This window comes from Haematobia irritans, chromosome 5 (genome assembly GCF_050003625.1).
Source record: "Haematobia irritans isolate KBUSLIRL chromosome 5, ASM5000362v1, whole genome shotgun sequence".
NCBI classification, from domain to species: domain Eukaryota; kingdom Metazoa; phylum Arthropoda; class Insecta; order Diptera; family Muscidae; genus Haematobia; species Haematobia irritans.
The window spans coordinates 112,864,619-112,889,767 of record NC_134401.1 but is presented as its reverse complement, the minus strand read 5'-3'; the positions used below and the strand labels follow the sequence as shown (position 1 = coordinate 112,889,767).

Genomic DNA, 25,149 nt, shown 5'->3' with positions numbered 1-25,149 from the left:
AAGATATCAATAAACTGAAAACCTGTTTGATGTGCCTAACCAGAGAGAGTGGCAAAAGATGGTTGTAATAAGGGCTCTTTCTCAGTATGGCTAACACACATATGCACAAATATTTAACAATACACAACACAATTGAGCGAGAGAGAGTCAAAAGAGAATATCCATATCCAATTCCCCTACTTTTATGCCGGCTAAAATGTGACATGTTGGTGGTTGAATTTATTTGTATACTGGCAATTAATACAATGAGCGGAGAAGAAGAGAGTAAGAGAGAGAGAGAGAGAGCCAGTGATGGAAGCAAGAGATGTAAACAAAACATTTTAGTAAATCAGTTTTTGGCGGTACACCGAACGTAACACATCGTTGGTCGGGATTCACGTTACTTTGAATCACAAAAATTACAAAACGGAAATAGTTCGAAGTGATTACAAAAAAATTGTACGTGAAATGACAAAAATATCGAAAAATTAAATATTCCAAAAGAGAATAAACAAAAAAAAAAATAATTATCAACCAATAAAGGAATAAACAAATCCACAATGCAGTGAAAATTTTATTATATTTTGGTGTTTTGAGTTAGGGACTATTTTGTTTTTTTAATTTTCCAAAAAAAATATTGCTGTTAAACTAGAGAGAATTCCTACAAAAATTTCGTGAAATTAAAATAATTTAATTGAAAAGCTAAAATAATTTAAAAAAAATGTTTTCTACACCAAAAAAGCAAAAGAAACAACAAATTAATGCCAATATGGATGCTAAAGAAAATAACCCCCATCTAGGCCATATGACAACAAGCAACATCACCCCTAACTCAGCCACCATGATTAAAGCTACAACAACAACAACATCCACCATTAATTCTGGCATGGTTCTATTTGAAAATGATACGCCAAATACAACCAAATTACAGGGAACATCATCCACCTCAACCTCCACAACCACATATCATGATGCAGTACCGGAAATAGTGATTAGCTCAAGCTGCAGTACCAATAGCTTAAACCGTATGACCTCTACCATGGCCAACACCGAGGATATGGCTATGGAGAGTACGGCATTGTTGGAAACATCATCACCAACAACGACTACCATGGAGGGCAATGGTCTAAATAATTCAGGCGACCAACATCCACTCAATGACCAAGAGGATTCGGAACCACATATGCTGGTTGATGAATTCGAACAATTCATCCTAAATCGTACCACATCGGATAGTAATATTTTGGAGTCTAGCATTTACAGTGAATTACAATTTCCACCCTCATTACATGGTAGCAGTATAATCAGTGGTCTGGCTGGCCAAGGGGGTTATGTGAGCAGTAGTGGCGGGCCCATTACCGCCGCTTCCCCACAAGTGGCTGGTCCACAGACACCAGCTGCTCCCAGTAGCCGTACTACAAAACGTACTAAGCGCAAACATAAAACTAAGACCAAATGCACGGCCACAGCAGCCCAATTGGCTGCTGCCGCAGCCGCCAGCCAAAGGAACTCACCTACTGGTCATTATCCTCCACGTTATACGGCCATATTTATGGAACCCCATCACAATGGCCATCATCAATATGGAAATGTTCATCATCATAGTGGCAACGCTGCCAATGCATTAGGACAAATTGCAAGTGCGGCAGCGTCTTCGCCATTCCTTAATGCACCTGTAGCTGGAGATGCTGGTGCAGCAGCAGCAGCGGCGGCATATATGCAACAATTTCAGTATTTCCAGCAAAGACCTATGGTCACTACAATGGCCCCCTTGGGCAGTGGTGGTCATCGGAGACATCATAGGTAAGTGAAGATAAGATTTTTGAGTTGCCACTATTACGTACTGCTGAATTGAGGAGTGGGGAATAATTGAGTTGAAAAAAATCCTATGATGGTTACCTGGCCACAAGGACATTACAAGAAACATCAAAACACATGAGTCAGTAAGGCTAGGATTTATTGGTATGCTACTAGCAACTTTATTAAAATAAAATAAAATAAAATAAAATAAAATAAAATAAAATAAACTAAACTAAAATAAAATAAAATAAAATAAAATAAATAAAAATAAAATAAAACAAAATAAAATAAAATAAAATAAAATAAAATAAAATAAAATAAAATAAAATAAAATAAAATGAAATGAAATAAAATAAAATAAAATGAAATGAAATAAAATAAAAATAAAAAATAAAATAAAATAAAATAAAATAAAATAAAATAAAATGAAATGAAATAAAATAAAATAAAATAAAATAAACTAAAATAAAATAAAATAAATATATGGGAGCTATATCTAAATCTGAACCGATTTCAATAAAATTTGGCACACTTGACTATAGTACTAATTGTTCTTCTTGTGCAAAATTTTAAGCAAATTAGGATAAAACTCTGGCTTCTGGGGCCATATAAGTCCATATTGCTATGCTACTAGCAACTTTATTAAAATAAAATAAAATAAAAATAAAATAAAATAAAAAATAAAATAAAAAATAAAAAATAAAATAAAAAATAAAATAAAAAATAAAATAAAAAATAAAATAAACTAAAATAAAATAAAATAAAATAAAATAAAATAAAATAAAATAAAATAAAATAAAACAAAATAAAATAAAATAAAATAAAATAAAATAAAATGAAATGAAATAAAATGAAATAAAATAAAATAAAATAAAATAAAAAAATAACATAAAATAAAATAAAATAAAATAAATATATGGGAGCTATATCTAAATCTGAACCGATTTTAATAAAATTTGGCACACTTGACTATAGTACTAATTGTTCTTCTTGTGCAAAATTTTAAGCAAATTAGGATAAAACTCTGGCTTCTGGGGCCATATAAGTCCATATTGCTATGCTACTAGCAACTTTATTAAAATAAAATAAAATAAAATAAAAATAAAATAAAATAAAAAATAAAATAAAAAATAAACTAAAATAAAATAAAATAAAATAAAATAAAATAAAATAAAATAAAATAAAATAAAACAAAATAAAATAAAATAAAACAAAATAAAATGAAATGAAATGAAATAAAATAAACTAAAATAAAATAAAAAAATAACATAAAATAAAATAAAATAAATATATGGGAGCTATATCTAAATCTGAACCGATTTTAATAAAATTTGGCACACTTGACTATAGTACTAATTGTTCTTCTTGTGCAAAATTTTAAGCAAATTAGGGTAAAACTCTGGCTTCTGGGGTCATATAGGTCCATATCGGGCGAAATATATATATATGGGAGCTATATCTAAATCTGAACCGATTTCTTCCAAAATCAATAGGTTTCTATTCTGAGCCAAAACACATACTTGTGCCAAATTTGAAGTTGATTGGACTAGACTTTGATTACAAAAATGTGTTCACGGACAGACGGACCGGCGGACATGGCTATATCGACTCAGGAGCCCACCCTGAGCATTTTTGCCAAAGACACCATGTGTCTATCTTGTCTACTTCTGGGTGTTGCAAACATATGCACTGAGTGCAATAGAAGGTTAAATGGGCTATTCCTGTTTCACGATTCAGGGCTGTCTCTGTACTTCACCTCTAAAATATTTCTTTAAAATGGCAAAACCACACATTTAAACTACAAATTATCTTATGCTTGCTCCAAAATCCCAAAAATTTTAACATCTGGGTGTTAACCATATCTGTTTTTTTTTTTTTTTTTGTAAAATCACTTTTGTAATTTTATATTACCTTGGTAGGCTGGCATATCACTCACCCTTTGAACATAGTTTTGTAATACCAATTAATTTCAATGTTATTCCATCATGACAATCCCTACAAATTCACTCTCATTTTGGGTAGATTATGATGAAATCAAGAGTTAAACATTAGGCCTATTTGAACGCGATATCCCAATCAAATCGCCATCATCAGCTCCACCATCATCTAGCACCACCAGCATCATTTTAAGTTTCCGGTGTAATCACAAGACCCTCGTGCCCCAACTAAAAACAATTATCTTTGAGTAATTTTTAATAGTGAATTTTATGTGTTTTTTCCTCTAATTTTAAAACCTTTTTTTCCTAGGGATTGTTGGGTAATTACATAGAGTAGACCAAATTGTCTTGCCGATGTAAATGTAGTTTAATGATTATCATTATTTTCTTTTGGAGGAACTCCTCAAAAAAAAAAAAGGTTTCCTCAAAATGTAGGTTAAAGTTTGCTTTCATAAGATTTTGAAAGTAATTTCTTAAAAATTGTTTGTGGCTTCGCTGAATAGGTTCGTGCGGTTTGCCAGTCATCCAGCCTAACTGAAGAGACCAACTTCGTTAGTAAATAACTTTAAGCCAAGATAATTACATTTATAAGAGGCTAAACTCAAATTGCTTGATTGGCATGTACTGAGATTTCGTTTTTGTTTTTCGTTTTTGCAATGGATTAAAAGAAAATTAACTTTCATTGCTGGAAAAAAAAGCCAAGCTTGTTGGCATGGTTTTATTTTTTGGCTCAAAGATTTTGATGTTTGTATTTGGAGGTGCACATTACACTTTGGGATAGAGGTTTACATATCTCCCAGAAATATTTTAGAAAGCCCAAAGACATTTCAGCATGGGAAGAAAATAGTTGTATCAATGAGAGCAGCTTGATTCTACTTCCATTTTAATGATAAGGACCATTTGTAAGGGATTATTAGAAGTTTGAAAAATTTTGTCAAAAGTGTATCGCTATAGAAAATTTTGAAAAATTTCTATACAAATTTTCTAAAATAGTTTTATTTCTATAGAAAACTTGTCAAAATTTTATTTTTATAGAAAATTTTGTCAAAATTTTATTTATATAGAAAATTTTGTCAAAATTGTATTTCTATAGAAAATTTTGTCAAAATTTTATTTCTATGGAAAATTTTGTCAAAATTTTATTTCTATAGAAAATTTTGTCAAAATTTTATTTCTGTAGAAAATTTTGTCAAAACTTTATTTCTATAGAAAATTTTGTCAAAATTTTATTTCTATAGAAAAATTGTCAAAATTTTATTTCTATAGAAAATTTTGTCAAAAATTTATTTCTTTAGGAAAAATTTTATTTCTATAGAAAATTTTGTCAAAATTTTATTTTTATAGAAAATTTTGTCAAAATTTTATTACTATAGGAAATTTTGTCACAATTTTATTTCTATAGAAATTTTTGTCAAAATTGTATTTCTATAGGAAATTTTGTGAAAATTTTATTTCTATAGAAAATTTTGTCAAAATTTTATTTCTATAGAAAATGTTCCCAAATTTTATTTCTATAGGAAAAATTTTATTTCTATAGAAAATTTTTTCAAAATTTTATTTCTATAGAAAATTTTGTCAAAATTTTATTTGTATAGAAAATTTTGCCAAAACTTTATTTCTATGGAAAATTTTTCAAAATTTGTCAAAAATTTAATTTCCAAAGGATTTGCTTTGAAATTTTTATTTCTAGGAAATTGTCTCAAAATTTTTTCTATAGAAAATATTGTCACAATTTTATTTCTATAGAAAATTTTGCCAAAAATGTATCACTATAAAAAATTTTTTCACAATTCTATTGCTCAGCAAATTTAGTCAAAATGTTATTTCTATAGGAAGCTTTGTCTTTTTTATTTCTATAGAATATTTTGTCAAACTTTTATTTCTATAGAATATTTTGTCAAACTTTTATTTCTATAGAATATTTTCCCAAAATTTTATTTCTATAGAAATTGTTGTCAAAATGTTTATTTTTATGAACAATTTTGTCACAGATTTATTTCTATAGGAAATTTTGTAAAAATTTTATTTATATAGAAAATGTTGTCAAAATTTTATTTCTATAGAAAATGTTATTACTGTAAACGTTTTTGTGAAAATTTTATTTCTATAGAAAATTTTCTCAAATTTTTTATTTTTATAGAAAATTTTATCAAAATTTTATTTCTATGTAAAATTTTATTTCTATAGAAAATGTTGCCAAATTTTATTTCTATAGAAAATTTTGCCAAAATTTTATTTCTATAGAAAATTTTGTCAAAATTGTATTTCTATAGAAAATTTTATTACTGTAAACGTTTTTGTGAAAATATTATTTCTATAGAAAATTTTCTCAAATTTTTTATTTTTATAGAAAATTTATCAAAATTTTATTTCTATGGAAAATTTTGTCAAAATTTTATTTCTATAGAAAATTGTGTCAAAAATGTATCACTATAAAAAATTATGTCACAATTCTATTTCTATAGCAAATATTATCAAAAATTTATTTCTGTATATTTGTTTTTTTATTTCTATAGAATATTTTGTCAAACTTTTATTTGTACAGAAAATTTTGCCAAAATTTTATTTCTATAGAAAATTTTGCCAAAATTTTATTTCTATAGAAACTTTTGTTAAAATTTTATTTCTATAAAAAATTTTGTCAAAATTTTATTTCTATAGAAATTTTTGTCAAAATTTTATTTCTTTAGAAAATTTTGTCAAAATTTTATTTCTTTAGAAAATTTTGCCAAAAATGTATCACTATAAAATTTTTTTTGTCAAAATTCTATTTCAATAGAAAATTTTGTCAAAATCTTATTCCTATAGGAAGTTTTGTCTTTTTTTATTTATGTTGCCTTTTTTGTCGAACTTTTATTTGTATATAAAATTTTGTCAAAATTTTATTTGTATATAAAATTTTGTCAAAATTTTATTTCTATAGAAAATTTTGTCAAAGTTTTATTTCTATAGAAAATTTTTGTCAAAATTTTATTTCTATAGAAAATTTTGTCAAAATTTTATCGCTGTAGAAAATTTTGTCAAAATTTTATTTATATAGGAAATTTTGTCAAAATTTTATTTCTATAGAAAATTTTGTCAACATTTTATCGCTGTAGAAATTTTGTCAAAATTTTATTTCTATAGAAAATTTTATCGCTGTAGAAATTTTGTCAAAATTTTATTTCTACAGAAAATTTTGTCAAAATTTTATTTCTGTGGAAAATTTTGCCAAAATTTTATTTCTATAGAAAATTTTGTCAAAATTTTATTTCTATAGAAAATTTTGTCAAAATTTTATTTCTATAGAAAATTTTGCCAAATTTTATTTCTATAGGAAATTTTGTCAAAATTTTATTTCTATAGAGATTTTTATTTCTACAGAAATCTATAGAAAATTTTGTCATAATTTGTCAAAAATTTAATTTCCAAAGGATTTTTTTGTTTTAATTTTATCATAATTTGTCAAAAATTTAATTTCCAAAGGATTTTTTTTTTCAAAATTTTGTTTCTATTAAAAATTTTATTTTTATAGAAAATATTTTCAAAATTTTTTGTTTTTAAATAGAAAATGTTGTTAAAATTTTATTTCTATTGAAAATTTTCTCAACATTTTATTTCTATAGAAAATTTTGTCAACATTTGATTTCTATTGAAAATTTTGTCAAAATTTTATTTTGATTTAATTTTAGCTAAATCAAGGAAAATGTCAATTTTTACGAATTTCTTTAGCATACTGACTTTAGGTTTCCTCTATTGAAACTCTCAAAAATTTTCTAATTTTTTCTAAGAAACTTCAAATGACACATTTCAACTGAATTACCCTGCCCCAACAAGAAAACCCAAGACACGAAATAAATGAATATTATAACAATAGCAATAATGATAATGATAATAACAACTTGACAGTGGCATATATAAATATTGTAATTGGCATGCTTCAAAGATCCCTTCCCCCTCTTCCTAAAACCAAAAAGAAAACAATAACGACAAGATATGATACTACTCAGAATAAAAGCCAAAAAGGAAAAAAAACAACAAAACTAAGTTGCTTTGGTCTTAAATTTGACAGTCCCTTATTGTGGATTGTCTAAACGTTTCAAAAGATTACCATATTGACACACACATGCCGCAGCCAATAGTCCCAGTCCCAATCCCTCTTTCGGAAGCGGAGACGAAAAAAAAAACTAAAACGCTTTAGAATATCAACAAAAAAGGGCCTTCTGTGGTCATAAAACTTTTTTGGGGGAACAAAAGTTGGACACGTAGATGGAGCAGAAGGGAGGGGGCTGGCTTATTGAGTGGAAGCTTTGCCTTTGACACTGACAAAGAATGTCCATTATAATATTTGAAATGTACAAAAATTCAAGACAACGTAACAAATAAAAAAATCCCTTGAATACGAAAAAGCAGCAGCAACAACAACGAAATCAACTTGATGGAGGGAATAGAATGTCCAATTTACAAAAACAAAAAAGAACTAAAGCAGCCAGCAACAACAGCAAAAGCGACAGCGACAGCCCCAAAACAATAGAATGGTCTCCTCCAGTTAGGCTGACTAGCCGCCTGCCACTTCATAGTACCACTCATGCAACATCAAAAGCACTTATTGCCACACAAAAACCCAAGACGGACAAATGGACAGACGATTGGACGGACGGACACAAATTTAAGCGTCAAACAACAATGCCAATGATACGTTTAGTTTTCGGTTTTTATTATTGGATATATACCCCCCTACTCTAGCCGACATAATAATAAGATGAAAAGACTGAATTAGGGATGGCAGTAGAGATGTTTTGTTGGGGATAGAAAATTATCTTAAAATTACGAATTTGGTGTATAGCCTCACGCAAGATTATATTAAGCGATATTGAAAGGCAATAAAAGTTTTCGATTTTTTCAAAAATTTAAAAAAGTCGATTTCGATTTTTGGATTTTTTTCAAAGTTGTATGACTCGAATTTTGAAATATTCAATTTTTGGGTTTTGGATGATGCTATTGGAATTGTAATGCAAGATAAAAGTCGAATTTTTTAGTTTTTTAAAAAATTTTTCGATTTTTTTTAAATTATAATAGTCGAAAAAAGTCCACTTTTGGTCTATTGCAATGAGTGAAGAATCGGAAGCTTTTGATGTTGCAAATTTTGATTTTTTGGTGAATTTTCATTTAAAAAAACTGGATCATTTGGACGGACGGACACATAGTTAAGGTATTTCATATAGAGGGTCGTAGGTTCAAGCCCAAATTCATTCGAACAACAAAAAGTTTTTCAACGGTTAAATCTTTAATCGTTTTGAATAAAATATCCTATTCTGTATTGCTATCCCTATACCAAAAACACAAAAAGGAAAATACTGACTGACGGATATTCTCCATCCAAAATAACAAAAGAAACAAAACACCATGCATATCCAGCAAATAGTAGTTGTGACGACTCCAAATTGTGTTTTTTTTTTATGAAAATATCCCAAAACGAAAAAAACACAACCGAAAAACATACAAAAAAAAAGTCCAGAAAACAAAAAACATGTCACGCATGCAGCTATTCAAACTAACAATTGCTAGTAGCACATTTCACAAAAGAAGCAAGAAAAAAATGTAAGAGGTATCACCACCGTCATCATCATCATCATCATTATGATAATGATGACTAAGATAGCCATCTTCATCATTAAGTTTGGTTTTGTCTCTTCGAGTCCATCAATTCGTATACGGTCCGTCCATTTCATTACCATCCATGGTAATATCTGTGCGTAAGCTTTGCTACCATGGTTTGTCTTTCCGTCTCTGTAAGACACTTCAGAAAATCCAAGTAAGTACTGAAATGATCCAGCGAACAGCTTAAACCTCTTCACGAAAATCATCACACATATCGCCATATACTCCAAACCAGAGTTGAGAAGGCAGGCCGGAATAAAAAAGAAAAATCTACATGGAGTAGTAAGTAGCAGCCGTGGATGTAGTCTTTCATGGGCTTCCACAACAATGTTGTTGTTATATGCAGGGATTATTATTCGTATATTAAAATCAGATCAAGAGACAGTAGCCCGAAAACAAATAAACCAGAAAAAAGAAAACAAAAATACACAGAAGGCTTGCAGAATGGCCAATTGGAAAAAGAGGGCCGAATTAAAGATTTCGGGAAGAAATGAAAAACAAAAAGGATAGTTTTTCTATATGAATTAAATCTTATTAAAATTAAAATAATTTGTAATTAAAAAAAAAATAAATAAAAAAGTAATTTACTTTTAAAGTAAATTACCTTTAAATGAAAAAAAATCCTCTACTTTTCCCCAAAATTTCATCCCTACTGCTTCTACTTCAAAAAAAAATTGTAATTTTCTATCTTTGGTTAAAAAGCCTCTAAGCGAGGCCTTAATGACGCTTTATTAATCCACTCGCCATTGCTTAATATTCAACCATCTTTGCCCTGTAGAATATTTTGATTTGATTTTTAAGATTTTTTTTTAGGTTTTTATTTTCATCTTAAGGGTTAGCAAAATGGTCATTAAAATGCACATTATATAAAAAAATCAACATTTGAAAGAGATAATGGGGTTTATTTTGTTTATAAAAAAAAATTATGAATTTTCATTCAATTATTATTTATTTATTTTTTGCTTTACCATGTGGTAGTCATTGAATCAAATCCTAAAAGAAAATCAGGACATTGCTATATTTACGTATTTGAAAGATTTCTTCTCATTTTCTACTTATAGTGGATTTTTCAAAAATTTTCTATTTATAGTGAATTTTTCCAAAAAAAATATATACAAAATATATGTATATGAAAATCTCAAAAATTTTCTATTTTTAGTGAATTTTTCAAAATCTATTTTATTTATAGTGGTTAAAAAAAAGATCTATTCGTAGATAAAAATTCAAACACCTTTTTGGTGAATTTTTCATAAATTTTCTATTTATAGTGAAGTTTTAAGAAATTTTCGATTTTTAATGAATTTTTCAAAATCTTTTTTATTTATATATTGTTATTTTTAGAAAATCTATTTCTAGAAAACTTTTCAATAAATTTTATTAACAGGGAATTTTAAAAAAATATTCGCAGTAAATACAAAATATACATATGGGAAAATTTTTACAAATCTTATAGAATATTTCAAAAATTTTCTTTTTTTCAAAGAATCATATATGATTTTCGACAATTTTTCAAAACATTTTCTATTCACAGTGAAATTTTTAAAATATTTTTTTTGTAAATAATTTATAAAAATTTTCAATATGTTACAAATTTGTTTTTCACCATTCTCATCATTACAAAAAAAAATCTATTTCTGGTGAATTTTCCAAAAATGTTATATTTTTAGTGAATTTTTCAAAAACTTTTTGTAGAAAAATGTTCACAAGTATTTATTAACAAAAAAAAATAAATTTTTTCACAGGAATTAAAAAAATATATACATCGGAAAATTTTTAAAAATCATATATGTACTGTAAATAATAAATAAAATCAAAAATGTTCTGTTTTTCAAAGAATCATATATAATTTTCGATAATTCTTCACAAAAAAATCTATTTACAGTGACATTTTTTTGTAAATTTTTCGTTTTGCAAGGAATTTATTAAAAAATTTTCTATTAATAGGGAAATTTTCCAAATTCGTTTTTCATAATTTCCATCATTAAAAAATCGATTTCTGGTGAATTTTCCAAAAAGTTTTCTATTTTTAGTGAATTTTTCAAAATCTATTTGTAAACAATTTTTCAGGATTAAAAAAAATGTTGATATATAGGAACATTTTTAAAAATCATATATGTACTGTAAATAATAAAATAAGTATTTCAAAAATGTTTTGTTTTTCAAAGAATTTTCGATATTTTTTTACAGTGACATTTTTTTGTAAATTTTTCATTTTGCAAGGAATTTATTAAAAAATTTTCTATTAATAGGGAAATTTTCCAAATTTGTTTTCCATAATTTCCATCATTAAAAAAATCTATTTTGGGTGAATTTTCCAAACGTATTCTATTTTTAGTGAATTTTTCAAAATCTATTTGTAAACAATTTTTCAGGATTAAAAAAAAATTTTGATATATAGGAAAATTTTTAAAAATCACATATGTACTGTAAATAATAAAATAAGTATTTCAAAAATGTTCTGTTTTCCAAAGAATCATATATAATTTTCGATAATTTTCCAAAAAAAAAATCTATTTACAGTGACATTTTTTTTAAATTTTTCGTTTTGCAAGGAATTTATTAAAAAATTTTCTATTAAAAGGGGAATTTTCCAAATTCGTTTTCCATAATTTCCAATATTAAAAAATCTATTTTGGGTGAATTTTCCAAAAGTTTTCTATTTTTAATGAATTTTTCAAAATCTATTTGTAAACAATTTTTCAGGAATTAAGAAATGTTGATACATAGGAAAATTTTTAAAAATCATATATGTACTGTAAATAATAAAATAAGTATTTCAAAAATGTTCTGTTTTCCAAAGAATCATATATAATTTTCGATAATTTTCAAAAAAAAAAATCTATTTACAGCGAAATTTGTTTCAAAAATTTTTCGTTTTGCAAAGAATTTATTAAACAATTTTCTATTAATAGGTAAATTTTACAAATTCGTTTTCCATAATTTCCAATATTAAAAAATCTATTTTGGGTGAATTTTCCAAAAGTTTTCTATTTTTAGTGAATTTTTCAAAATCTATTTGTAAAAAAAATTTTAGGAATTAAAAAATGTTGATATATAGGAAAATTTTCAAAATCATATATTTACAGTAAATAATAAAATAAGTATTTCATAAATGTTCTGTTTCCCAAAAAATCATATATAATTTTTGATAATTTTTCACAAATCTATTTACAGTGACATTTTTTAAAATTTTTCGTTTTGCAAGGAATTTATTAAAAAAATTTCTATTAATAGGGGAATTTTCCAAATTCGTTTTTCATAATTTCCATCATTAAAAAAATCTATTTTTGGTGAATTTTCCAAAAGTTTTCTATTTTTAGTGAATTTTTCAAAATCTATTTGTAAAAAAAATGTTTACAAATTTTTATTTACACGAAATGTTCAAAAAAATATTTACAGGAATTTAAAAAAACGTTGATATATAGTAAAATTTTTAAAAACCATATATGTACTGTAAATAATAAAATAAATATTTCAAAAATGTTATGTTTTTCAAAGAATCATATATAATTTTTAAAAAAATTTTCTATTTATAGTGATTTTTTTTTAAATTTTCTCTTTGCAAAGAATTTATTAAAAATTTTCTATTTATAGGAACATTTTCCAAATTCGTTTTTCATCATTAAAAAAAATTCTATTTCTTAAAATTCTATTACTGACGTGAAATGTAAAAAAAAAAATTACAGGAATTAAAAGAAGAAAAACTATTTATGTATAGGAAAATTTTTAAAAATCTAATTTTTACTGTAAAAAAAATCAATAATAAAATAATTTTGTCAAAAATGTTCTACTTTTCAAAAAATTATATATAATTTTTCAAAAAAATTTATTAAAAATTTGAAGAACGTTTTTTCAACATTTTTGTAGTGCATTTTTAATAGTTTCTAGTAATGCGTTGTTTAAAATAAAGATAATTTTTTTAATAAATTATAATTTTAAATAAAAATAATTTTCGAAAACAAAATTTTTTATTGTTATTTTTTTCATAAAATTGCTATTTATATGGAATTTTTCAAAACTAATCTATTTATAGAAAAATTTTCAAAATATTTTTATTTATTGGGAATTTTCCAAATTGTTTTTAGTTACAGAAAATTGTGAAAAAAAAATTAAAAATTTTATTTATAGTGAATTTTTCATAAAATTTTCTATTTATAAGTAATTTCTTAAAAATTTTCTATTTCTAGAAAGTTTTCCAAAATATATTTATTTATCGGGAATTTTTCAAAAAAAAAAATTAGTTACAGAAAATTGTACAAAAAATATTGAAACTTTTATTTATAGTGAATTTTTCATAAAATTTTTAATTTTGAGGAATTTCTCAAAAATAATCTATCTATAGAATTTTTTTCAAAATATTTTTGTTTATAGAAATTTTTTCAAAATATTTCTATATCTGTCCATAAAGCTCGAAAAATAATTGTATAATTAGATATAATGCATTTGGACGTCAATTGCCTGTTTCGGTATCAGGTATCATAATGCATTTGGATGTCAATTGCCTGTTTCGGTATCAGGCTAACATGAAATATAATTTTGGTTTATAGAAATTTTTTCCAAAAATTTTTAGTTATAGAAAATTGTGAAAAAAAAATGTTAAAAAAATATTTATAGTGAATTTTTCATAAAATTCCTATTTATGAGCAATTTCTCACAAATATTCGATTTATGGAAAATTATTCAAAATATTTTTATTTGTTGGAAATTAAAAAAAATCTTTAGTTATAGACAATTTTGCAAAATATTTTGTTTTTAAATTTTTCAAAAATTAAAAAAAAAAAATTTTTAAATTCTAGTTTTTGTGAATTTTTATTTGTTTCTTTCCATATATTAGTCATTCCATCAAATTCCTATCACAAATATTTTTTCTAATTTTAAATTTTTCCAAAAAAGTATAAATCAGGTCATTACTATATTTATGTATTTTGCGGATTTCTTCATAACCCATATGGTTTTGGTTGACAAATTGTGCAAAAATTTAAAAATTTTATTTATAGTGAAGTTTTCATTTCTATTTATAAGGAATTTCTCAAAAATTTTCTATTTATAGAAAAATTTGCAAAATATTTTTATTTATTTGGAATTAAAAAAAAAATAATTACAGAAAATTTTGCAAAAATGTTATTATCCAACTTTTCAAAAAATTTACAGTACATCTATGAATAAATTACTAGTTTTTTTGTGAATTATTATTTCTTTTTTTCCCATATGTTAGTCATTGCATCAAATCCCAATCACAAATATTTTATCTAATTTTAAAATTTCCCAAAAAAACATCAAAAAATCAGGTCATTACTAAATTTATGTAGTTTGAAGATTTCTTCCCATAACCCATCCCAAAACTAGGGTAACTGATCCCATATGTTTTTTGTTGACAAAGATTTTTTTTCAATTTATCCACATTTTCTTGTCGTTTACTGGAATGACTTATGAGAGGCAGTGGTAATTCCTTTAGACTTATAGCACTTGTCACGCTTTATTGGTAGCCCAAATTAATTATTATGAATTTATCATTGCCAATGATTGGAGGGAGGATTATGGCATGGACATATGCGACAGATAGATGGGACAAATTTGTCTATAAGTATATAGAACTTAACATTTGGTCATCAAAGGGGGATAATATATCTATAGAGTATAGGGAGATTATTTTATCATTCGGTAAATGAGCCATGCATGGTTAGTAAAGACATCTTTTAATGATGATTATTTGTCACTAAATTGATTTGAGGGCTATATATAAGCTAATATAATATAAGACAATATCACAATGGGTGAGTCTGAAACTTAATCAGGCTGCCACTTTAACCTAATATAAGACAAGACTATAATTATATCACCAATTATATATTGGTAATATGTAAAATAGTATTTATATTAAGTCATAATATTTTTATAATAATGCATTCAACAAATTTATTGATTTTCAGAAAAACCAAATTTTAGACCAACGAAGTTTTCGTTTGTTCTAAACAAAGTTCGTTAGGCCCAACTTGACAACGGCTACAATGAACAAAGATTCATTCAATTTTAAAGTGACAGTTTTACCAATAAATAATCAGAAGAAAGAACCAATTTTTATGGGGGTTACCTCCAACAAGGTTTATTTAATGCTAACGATATTTTAATGGCCTAAAAATTTTTGTTGATCTAAAAATTTCGTTTCGGACGAATAGTTTTTTTTTTTTTTGATTTTCTTCTAATTTATTGCCAACGATGTTTTGTTGACCTAAAAATCTTTTTTTTATCATTTTTTTTTTTTATTTTTTCTTAACATTTTTTTTGTAATTTTTTTCTTAACCCAGAAAACCAAATCCCTTTAACCAAATCAATGTCATATTATATGTTTAGATATTGACATTTAATTAACACATTATTGTCAAAGATAAAATTCTGTTGGCTTAACGCCTTTGGTTTAATTAGAGCTATGGCCTTATCGATGCCATCTATGGTATTATGGCTGATAGAAGAAAAATAAATAGATTCGAAAAAACAAACTAACTACAAAAAATTGAGTAGGCGCTAAAATTACTATATTTATTCCTTCAATTTTAACCAAATATAAGATAAATAAACGTCATGATTTTTTTTGTATTCAAAAAAAAAAAAAAAAAAAAACTATCGATTTTTCCAAAACAAAAACATTTCTCATTTTAATGCTAATTATATAAACAAATGATAAGTAAAGTAAATACCAAAACTAACAACACCAAATCTATTTATGCTGCTATATATTTTTGTTTATTTCTATTGCCGCCTCTAAAAGCACCATTAACAAAATTTTGTTTTTGGTGATAACACTGATATTCTTTAAGGGCAAATGAATAAAAACAAGAAGCCTCACACAATCGACCACCATATTTAGACGGGAAATGTAATGTAAATATTTGAGTTTCTTGGTTTTTTTTTTATTTTTACGCTTACTTTTCTTGATATCTTCAAGTCAGTAGATATGCATATAAAATCACACCATTATATTTGAAAATAGCAAAAAAAATTGAGAAAACTAGGAAAAACTCTAGAGTGTATAAAACAAGTGTTTGACTGATTTATGGCATGCGGAACAAATCAAAAAATAAAAAAAAAATTATAATAATAAATAATCAATTGATTTATGATTCGGTTATAGCTAGCTGTAGAGTTGTAATTGTGTTAATAATTGTTACTAATAAACAAATAAAATTTATATTGCTGAAATTCGAGAAAAATTTTGTATGCAAAGTCTATGAGTAATATTTGTTGAGAGAAGGATAAATGTTAAATACATGGTTATGGTAAACTTTGTTTTATATTATTTTATTTTAGTTTACTATAACAAAAAAATTGAGAAAACAATGAAAACGTCTAGGGTATATAAAAAAAGTGTTTGACTGATTTATAGTATGGGGAAGAAATAAAAAAAAAGTAAAATAATAATAAAAAAATTATCAATTGATTTATATCTCGACAGATATACGGCTGTAATTGTGTTACTACACAAATGAAAAAGGCTGTTTTTCATATGTTTGGCTATAAACATTATATGTTTGGAACACAAATTTTTAAACACAATATTTTTGAGTGCAAGCATATAATGTTCATAAACTAGCATAAAATGTTTGGGACATATATGTTAATATGTTAGAACATATTATGTTTGGGACATAAAATGTTTGTAAATATAATATGCTTAGATGCAAACATATATTAATTTAGAAATAGCCTATAAACATATATGTGTTTAGTAGCTTGGAGCGCTATTTAACAGGGAGCGATATTGAATTAAGTTGGTGGTTGTTGCTTGTTATTACAAAATTAACATTTTATTTTTCCTTGGGCAATTGATCAGCTACTTCTTTGATCCTTACAAACTGTGTGGTCCGCTGTTCGAATCCCCGTCCGGCAAAAGGTAAAATTAAAATAAAAAAAATCATACAATTGAATAATTTCTTCTACAATGTTTGTATTACAGAAAAAGGTGCTAAGAACTAAAAAATCTCGTGGAAGTGAGAAAGATGTGGGGGAATATACAATTGGGCAGAAACAACATTTTGAGCATTCAGGTCGAAAACCTATGTTGTTAGCACCTATATTACCTGTTTATTTTCATAATTCGTTATGATTGTAAATATATAAATAAATAAATAAAATTTTGAGCACAATATTGTTTGGGAGAAATTTTTTTAAGCATATAATATTTTTGGGTGCAAAATGCTTCCAAACATATTATATGTTCACATAATAACATATTGTTTTTTTGGAAGACAACATTATTGAATTTGGATGCAAAAATACAAAATGTTTGGAACTTAGACTACCCAAACATATATTGTTTAGACTAATATGCTTTCAAACATATTATATATTGGAAGAGATCAAACATATAAATGTTTGGGCAATACCAAAAAATATATATGCTTGAAGCAAAATATGTTTGGGAGTATATGTTACAGAAGCGATTTTTTGTGAGCGTGTAGTTATTACCACTAAACAATAAAATTTTCCGAATTTCAAGAAAAATGTTATATACAAACAAAGTCTGTGAATAGTACCTGTGTATAAGAATAGGAATCATTTTTTATTTATTTTATTTAATTTCAGTTCAGTTCATTCAATTTTAGTTCCCTTTTTTATTTTATTTTATTTATTTTTTATTTAAATTTATTATTATACAAAATGAGAAAACATTGAAAAACTATATACACAAAACAGAGTTTAACAGATTTATAGTATGCGGAATGAATAAAAAAAATAAAACAATAATTAAAATAATTTGGATGTTCAGCAACATAAAATTTATATTGCTGAAATACAAAGAATTCTAAGCATAGGAACCATTTTTAATTTAATTTAATTTCGTTTTATTTTATTTTATTTTATTTAATTTCAGTTCAGTTAATTCCATTTTAGTTCACTTTTTTATTTTATGTTATGTTATTTTATTTTATTTTATTTTATTTTATTTTATTTTATTTTATTTTATTTTATTTTATTTTATTTTATATAATGTTATTTTATTTTAATTTAATTTAGTTTATTATTTTATTTAATCTCAGTTCATTCAATTTTAGTTCACTTTTTATTTTATTTTATTTTATTTTATTAAATTACATTTTATTTATATTTTATTTTAATTTATTATTATACAAAATGAGAAAACATTGAAAAACTATATACACAAAAAAGAGTTTAACAGATTTATAGTATGCGGAATGAATAAAAAAAATAAAACAATAATTACAAAAATTCGGATGCTCAGCAATATAAAATTTATTTTTCTTTATTTTACTTTTTTGTTTTATTTTTTTTTTTTTCATTTAATTTTGCTTTATTATAATTTATTTTATTTCATTTTATTTTATTTTATTTTATTTTGTGTTATTTTATTTTATTTTACTTTATTTTATTTTACTTAAATACTGTTTATTTTTATTTCATTTTATTTTGTTTTATTTTATTTTATTATTTTTTTTAAATTTAGCTTTATTTTTCTTTATTTTACTTTTTTTTCATTTAATTTTGCTTTATTATATTTTATTGTATTTTATTTTATTATATTTTATTTTATTTTAAAATTATCAATTCAGTTATGAATCGGATTTACACGTTATCATTTCATTTGATTCCATTTTATTTCATTTTAATTTATTTCATTTTATATAATGTAACTTTATTTTATTTTATTTCGTTTTATTTTATTTTATTTTAATGTATTTATTTTTATTTTGTTATTATTTTTTATTTTATTTATTTATTTTACTTTATTTTAGTTTATTTTATTTAATTTTTCCTTTGATTTTATTTTTTTAATTTTATTTATTTTTTTTTTCATTTTATTTTAATTTATGTTATGTTATTTTAATTCCTTTCATCTTATTTTCTTGTTTTTTTTTTCTTTTATTTTATTTGCATTTATTTATATATCTTATGCTGTGGTCACACTGGGAAAATATTTGACAGAAATCAAAAAAGATTCAGTCGCCATAGCCAAACCAGAAAACACATTTAGCTCATATTGGATATTTAACATCATGGTAGGGTTATTTTCCAAACCCCATATTCAGATATTTGGAAAATGGTTCTGGAAAAATGTTTGACGCTCAATTTGGTCAACTATTTGCCTAATGTGATCATAGCCTTAGTCTTATGTTTTCAGTTTCCTACACTTTAGCTAATAAACAAATATTCGAATTTTATTCCTTAAAAATTATCACAACCATTTATAGCAATAACAATTACCACTTTGATTTATGACCATAAACTGAACATGACTATTCATTTAGTATATCATTAGGGATGCTAAAAATGTTAATTAAACCTTCATTTTGGTCTACGAATAACCCTTAAAAAGTGAGAAAAAGATAAACTCTAAAATACCAGATTAACTCTTAAAGAAGTAAAGTAATATAATCGGTATATTAATTTGAATTTAGATATAATTTAAATATCACCCGAAAAAATAAAGCTTATGTTATAAAGCGTTGGAAAATGGTAGATTAAACAATTCTCTTCGGTTGAAATCGTTTCAATGAGGTTCTTAAAAGGTTCACTTTGTTATCGGACACCATCATGGCACCTACTAAATACAGACAATTTATGAGGCAGACATCTAACAACTCAGGCATGTGTCGTTACTTTCACAAGTGTTGGGTGCATTTTAGTAAATTATCTGTCCGTCCTAGTGTCTGGCCATTCATCCATGTGCTTGTCCATACCTTGTTCTTAATATCTGTCGTATCTCTGCAGCCTGTCAATTTTGTCCTCTTGTTTCCCTCAATGGTTTTGATGATTGAAGAACGCCTCTCAATATCAGTTTTCATTTTAAAATGTCTATCGTTTTTTTTTTGCTTTTGTATTCCACCCCCTTACTTTTATAGAATATCGAATAAAGACTTTTTAGTTTTGAGTCTATTTGAAAGAAAACCAAAGTGGGAGAGGATATTTGCCTGGTTTGAATGGGTCATGATGTTTTTTGTTTTTCAAACATTTATAAGATTTGGAATAGGGATGTCATTCTCTGAAAAATTTGATTACAATCAACTTTTCAAAATAGTAACTAAATTATAAGACATCTTCAACGTTTTTTTTTGTTTTGATTTTTCTATTTACAGTTTTTTATTAAAAATATTTCTTTTAATATTATTTTTTTATTTTTAAAAATTCAATTAAATTTCAAAATATTTCTCATAAATGGATATACTTTAAAAGGATTTTCTACATAAAGGATTTTTTCGTTTAATTATCTATTAAAAGGACATTTTTTTAAATTTCTCCATTCAATGAAAATTTGTTAAAATTGTTGTAGATAAAGATTTTTTTTAACTTTTTATTTAGGATTTTTTTTAATTTTTTATTTACAGGTAATTTTTTACAAATTTTCTATCAAAAGGAAAATAGAAAAAAATATTTAAAGGAATTTATTAGAAATCTTCTATTTAGAGGAATTTAAATTTAGAATTTTTAATTTTTCCATTGTAAACACATTGTTAAAAATTATTTTTTTGCAAAGAAATTACAAATTAATATATTTGAGAGAAAAATTTAAAAATTTTTGTATTAAAAAAAAATAAAAATTTTCTTTTTAAAGGAAATTTTCTTTAAAAATTCCTATTCAAAGGAAAATTTCTTACAAATTTTCTATTCAAGGATTTTTTTACTTTTCTATTTAAAGGTGATTTTTTAAAAAGGAAATTTTTAAAAAATTCTTTATTTAAATAAACTTTATAGAAATTCTCTATTTAAAGGCGATTTTTGGAAACTTTCTATTTAAAGAAACGTTTTAACAAATTTTCTATTAAAAGCACATTTTTGAAAAAATTTCTTTATAAAGGAAAAAATAAATAAAAATATTTAAAAAATTTTTCTATTTAAAGAAGATTTTCTATTCAAAGGAAATTTTCTTAAAATTTTTCTATTTAAAGGATTTTTTTAATTTTCTAGTTAAATGTAATTTTTTAGAAATTTTGTATCAAATGAAATTTTTGCAAAATTTTTTATTTAAAAAATTATTTAAAGGAATTTATTAGAAATCTTCTATTTAGAGGCGTTTTCTTTAGAAATTTTCTATTTAAAGATTTTTTTTATTAATTTTTCCATTGTAAGCACATTGTTAAAAATTATTTTTTTGCAAAGAAATTACAAATTAATATATTTGAAAGAAAAATTATAAATTTTTTTTATTAAAAAAAAATAAAAATTTTCTTTTTAAAGAAATTTTTCTTTAAAAATTTCTATTCAAAGGAAAATTTCTTACAAATTTTCTATTTAAGGATTTTTTTTTAACTTTTTTATTTAAAGGTAATTTTTTAGAAAATTTTTTTAGGAAATGAAAAAAAAAATATATTTAAAGAAACTTTATAGAAATTCTCTATTTAAAGGCGTTTTTTGGAAACTTTCTATTTAAAGAAACTTTTTAACAAATTAAAAAACACATTTTTGAATTTTTTTTTTATAAATGAAAAAATAAATAAAAATATTTAAAAAATTTTAAATTTTCTATTTAAAGAAAATTTTCTATTCAAAGGAAATTTTCTTAAAATTTTTCTATTTAAAGGATTTTTTTAATATTCTAGTTAAAGGTATTTTTTTAGAAATTTTCTATCAAAAGGAATTTTTTACAAAATTTTTTATTAAAGGGATCTTTTTAGAAATTCTCTATTTAAAGTTATTTTCTTTAGAATTTTTTCCATTTAAAGAAACGTTTTTTTTTTTTTTAATTTTTCTATTAAAAACACATTTTTGAAAAAAAGTTTCGATATAAAGGAAATTAAAAAATAAATACATTTGAAAGAAAATTTTATAAAGTTTTTAGTTAAAAAATTCAAATATTTTCTGTATAAAGAAAATTTGCTTAGAAAATTTCTATTCGAAGGAATTTTTATAGAAATTTTCTATTTAAGAATTTGCTTTTAAATTTATTTTTAAAGGTATTTTTTAGAAATTTTCTGTCAAAGGGAAATTTTTAATTTTTTTTTTAATTTATTAAAATTTTTCTATTGAAAACTGATTTTGTACAAATATTTTTATATAACGGAAATTAAATATGTTTGAAGGAAAAATTTAATTTACAATTTTCTTTAAATTTAATATTTAAAGAAAAAAGTAAATATCCTTAGAAACTTTCTATTCGAAGGAATTTTTATAGAAATTTTCTATTTAAGAATTTCTTTTTAAAGGTATTTTTTAGAAATTTTCTGTCAAAGGGAAATTATTTTTTTTTTTTAATTTATTAAAATTGTTCTATTGAAAACAGATTTTTTACAAATTTTTTTATATAAAGGAAATTAAATATGTTTGAAGGAAAAAATTTATTTATTAATTTATAGTTGATACTAAATTTATAGTAAATATAATATTAGTATAAAGATATAAGAAAAGCATTGGCAACTGAGGCCATCACTAAGGAAAAAATTTAATTTACAATTTTCTTTAAATTTAATATTTAAAGAAAAATTTCTAAACATTTTCTATTCAAATGAAATTTTCTGAAAAAGGTGCTCTTCAAAGGAAATTTTCTTAAAAATTTTGTATTAAAGGAATTTTTATAGAATTTTTTTTATTTAAACAAAATGTTTTTTTTAGTTTTAATTTTTGAGTCAAAGAACATTTGTTCGCAAACTTCTTATGTATAGAATTTTTTCCAATATATTTTATTTATAGAATTTTTTTTTTGTAAAACTTATATTTATTTTATTTTATTCTTAGTTTTTCGTCTGATATTTGTCTCTTCCTATACCAAACGACAACCCTAATTCAGAGATTCCTATTTCTTTCCCCGTTTAGTTTTTATTGTATTGTAATCATGAATTTTCAGTTTTACCTCCTTCATCATCACCATGCATTTGCTGATAGGGTCTTTTGTGGTTTTTGTTACGGGAGGCGGTCCGGGTCTTTTGATGTCGTTCAATGAAAGATTTCGGTTTTCACTCAAACGAAATGCAAGAAAAAAAAACACATGTGTGAAATGAAAAGGGTTTTTCAAACAAAAAAAAAATTTTTTGACATTAGAAAAGACTCCCAATTTTATAACATGTGACATGAATTTGATTTTTTCACAATTTGAAAATACAAAAAAAAAACACATTTAGTGGTTTTGCTAGAGAACGAACAAAAAAATATGTCCATAAAACCTCAGAATGACATACACATAAAATTGACTTCTGACACTTCATTAGGTAGCAATGCCACAAAAAAAAAAAAATACCGTCACCTCTACTACCAACCATCTAGTTAATTAACCAAACTACCTTTTTGTCAAAAGAGAATTTGAATGATTTTGCCATATACGTCTGTCTGTCTGTCTGCCCGTCGGTCTACCCAAAGGGATTGCCGCCACCTCTTTGAATATGTAATGTTCCATTGCCAGTGATGTTCTGCCATCTAACGTTAAACAAAATTAATTAAAAGTGTAAATAAAACAATTTGTTATTTTAATGAGAGCTACAACATTTTAACCCTTAAAACCGGTTTGCTTTTTTTTTGGGGGGGGGGGGGGGTTATATCAAACGTTAGACAGCAATAAGGCTAATTAAGAACCCTTCATGAACTTGGTGTGAATTGTCATAGGTTTTCAAAGCACCTTTCATCGTTGCCACCCTTAATTTAATATCATGTTCTTAAGAACTGGAACGAAATAGTTGACTTTATAGTAAAGTTGAAGGAGTGCTTGAATTTTGGATTTGGATTTTTTTTTTTTTTGAAAAATTACTACAAATATAATTTCTTGAATTTTCTGAAAAAAAAAATATTGAAGATTTTCCTGTTAAGAGATTTTTTTTTTAATTCCTGTAAATAAATGTTTTTAATTCTTAAATTAAAAACAAGTAAGGAAAGTCTAAAGTCGGGCGGGGCCGACTATATTATACCCTACACCACTTAGTAGATCTAAATTTTCGATACCATATCACATTCGTCAAACGTGTTGGGGGCTATATATAAAGCTTTGTCCCAAATACATACATTTAAATATCACTCGATCTGGAAGAATTTGATAGACTTCTACAAAATCTATTGACTCAAAATTTAAGTCGGCTAATGCACTAGGGTGGAACACAATGTTAGTAAAAAAAATATGGGAAACGTTTAAATCTGAAGCAATTTTAAGGAATCTTCGAAAAAGTTTATTTATGATTTATCGCTCGATATATGTGTATTAGAAGTTTAGGAAAATTAGAGTCATTTTTACAACTTTTCGACTAAGCAGTGGCGATTTTCCAAGGAAAATGTTGGTATTTTGACCATTTTTGTCGAAATCAGAAAAACATATATATGGGAGCTATATCTAAATCTGAACCGATTTCAACCAAATTTGGCACACATAGCAACAATGCTAATTCTACTCCCAGTGCAAAATTTCAACTAAATCGGAGTTAAAAATTAGCCTCTGTGGTCATATGAGTGTAAATCGGGCGAAAGCTATATATGGGAGCTATATCTAAATCTGAACCGATTTCAACCAAATTTGGCACACATAGCAACAATGCTTATTCTACTCCCTGTGCAAAATTTCAACTAAATCGGAGTTAAAAATTGGCCTCTGTGGCCATATGAGTGTAAATCGGGCGAAAGCTATATATGGGAGCTATATCTAAATCTGAACCGATTTCAACCAAATTTGGCACGCATAGTTACAATGCTAATTTTACTCCCTATGCAAAATTTCAACTAAATCGGAGCAAAAAATTGGCCTCTGTGGGCAACTGAGTGTAAATCGGGCGAAAGCTATATATGGGAGCTATATCTAAATCTGAACCGATTTAGCTGATATTTTGCAAGTTTTTCGAGACCCATAAAATATTCGGATTTACGGAATTTG

General features: G+C 24.6%; 1 protein-coding gene across 1 annotated transcript in view; it reads left to right on the top strand.

Annotated features, from left to right (window-relative positions):
* The first annotated feature begins 354 nt into the window (after window positions 1–354).
* The window catches only part of LOC142240656 (uncharacterized), a 73,644-nt gene continuing 48,849 nt past the window's right edge, over window positions 355–25,149 (top strand). Inside the window, exon 1 of the mRNA XM_075312361.1 lies at window positions 355–1,782. Coding sequence (XP_075168476.1) covers window positions 701–1,782 — 1,082 coding nt within the window. The 5' untranslated portion in view covers window positions 355–700. The remainder of the gene's footprint in view (window positions 1,783–25,149) is intronic.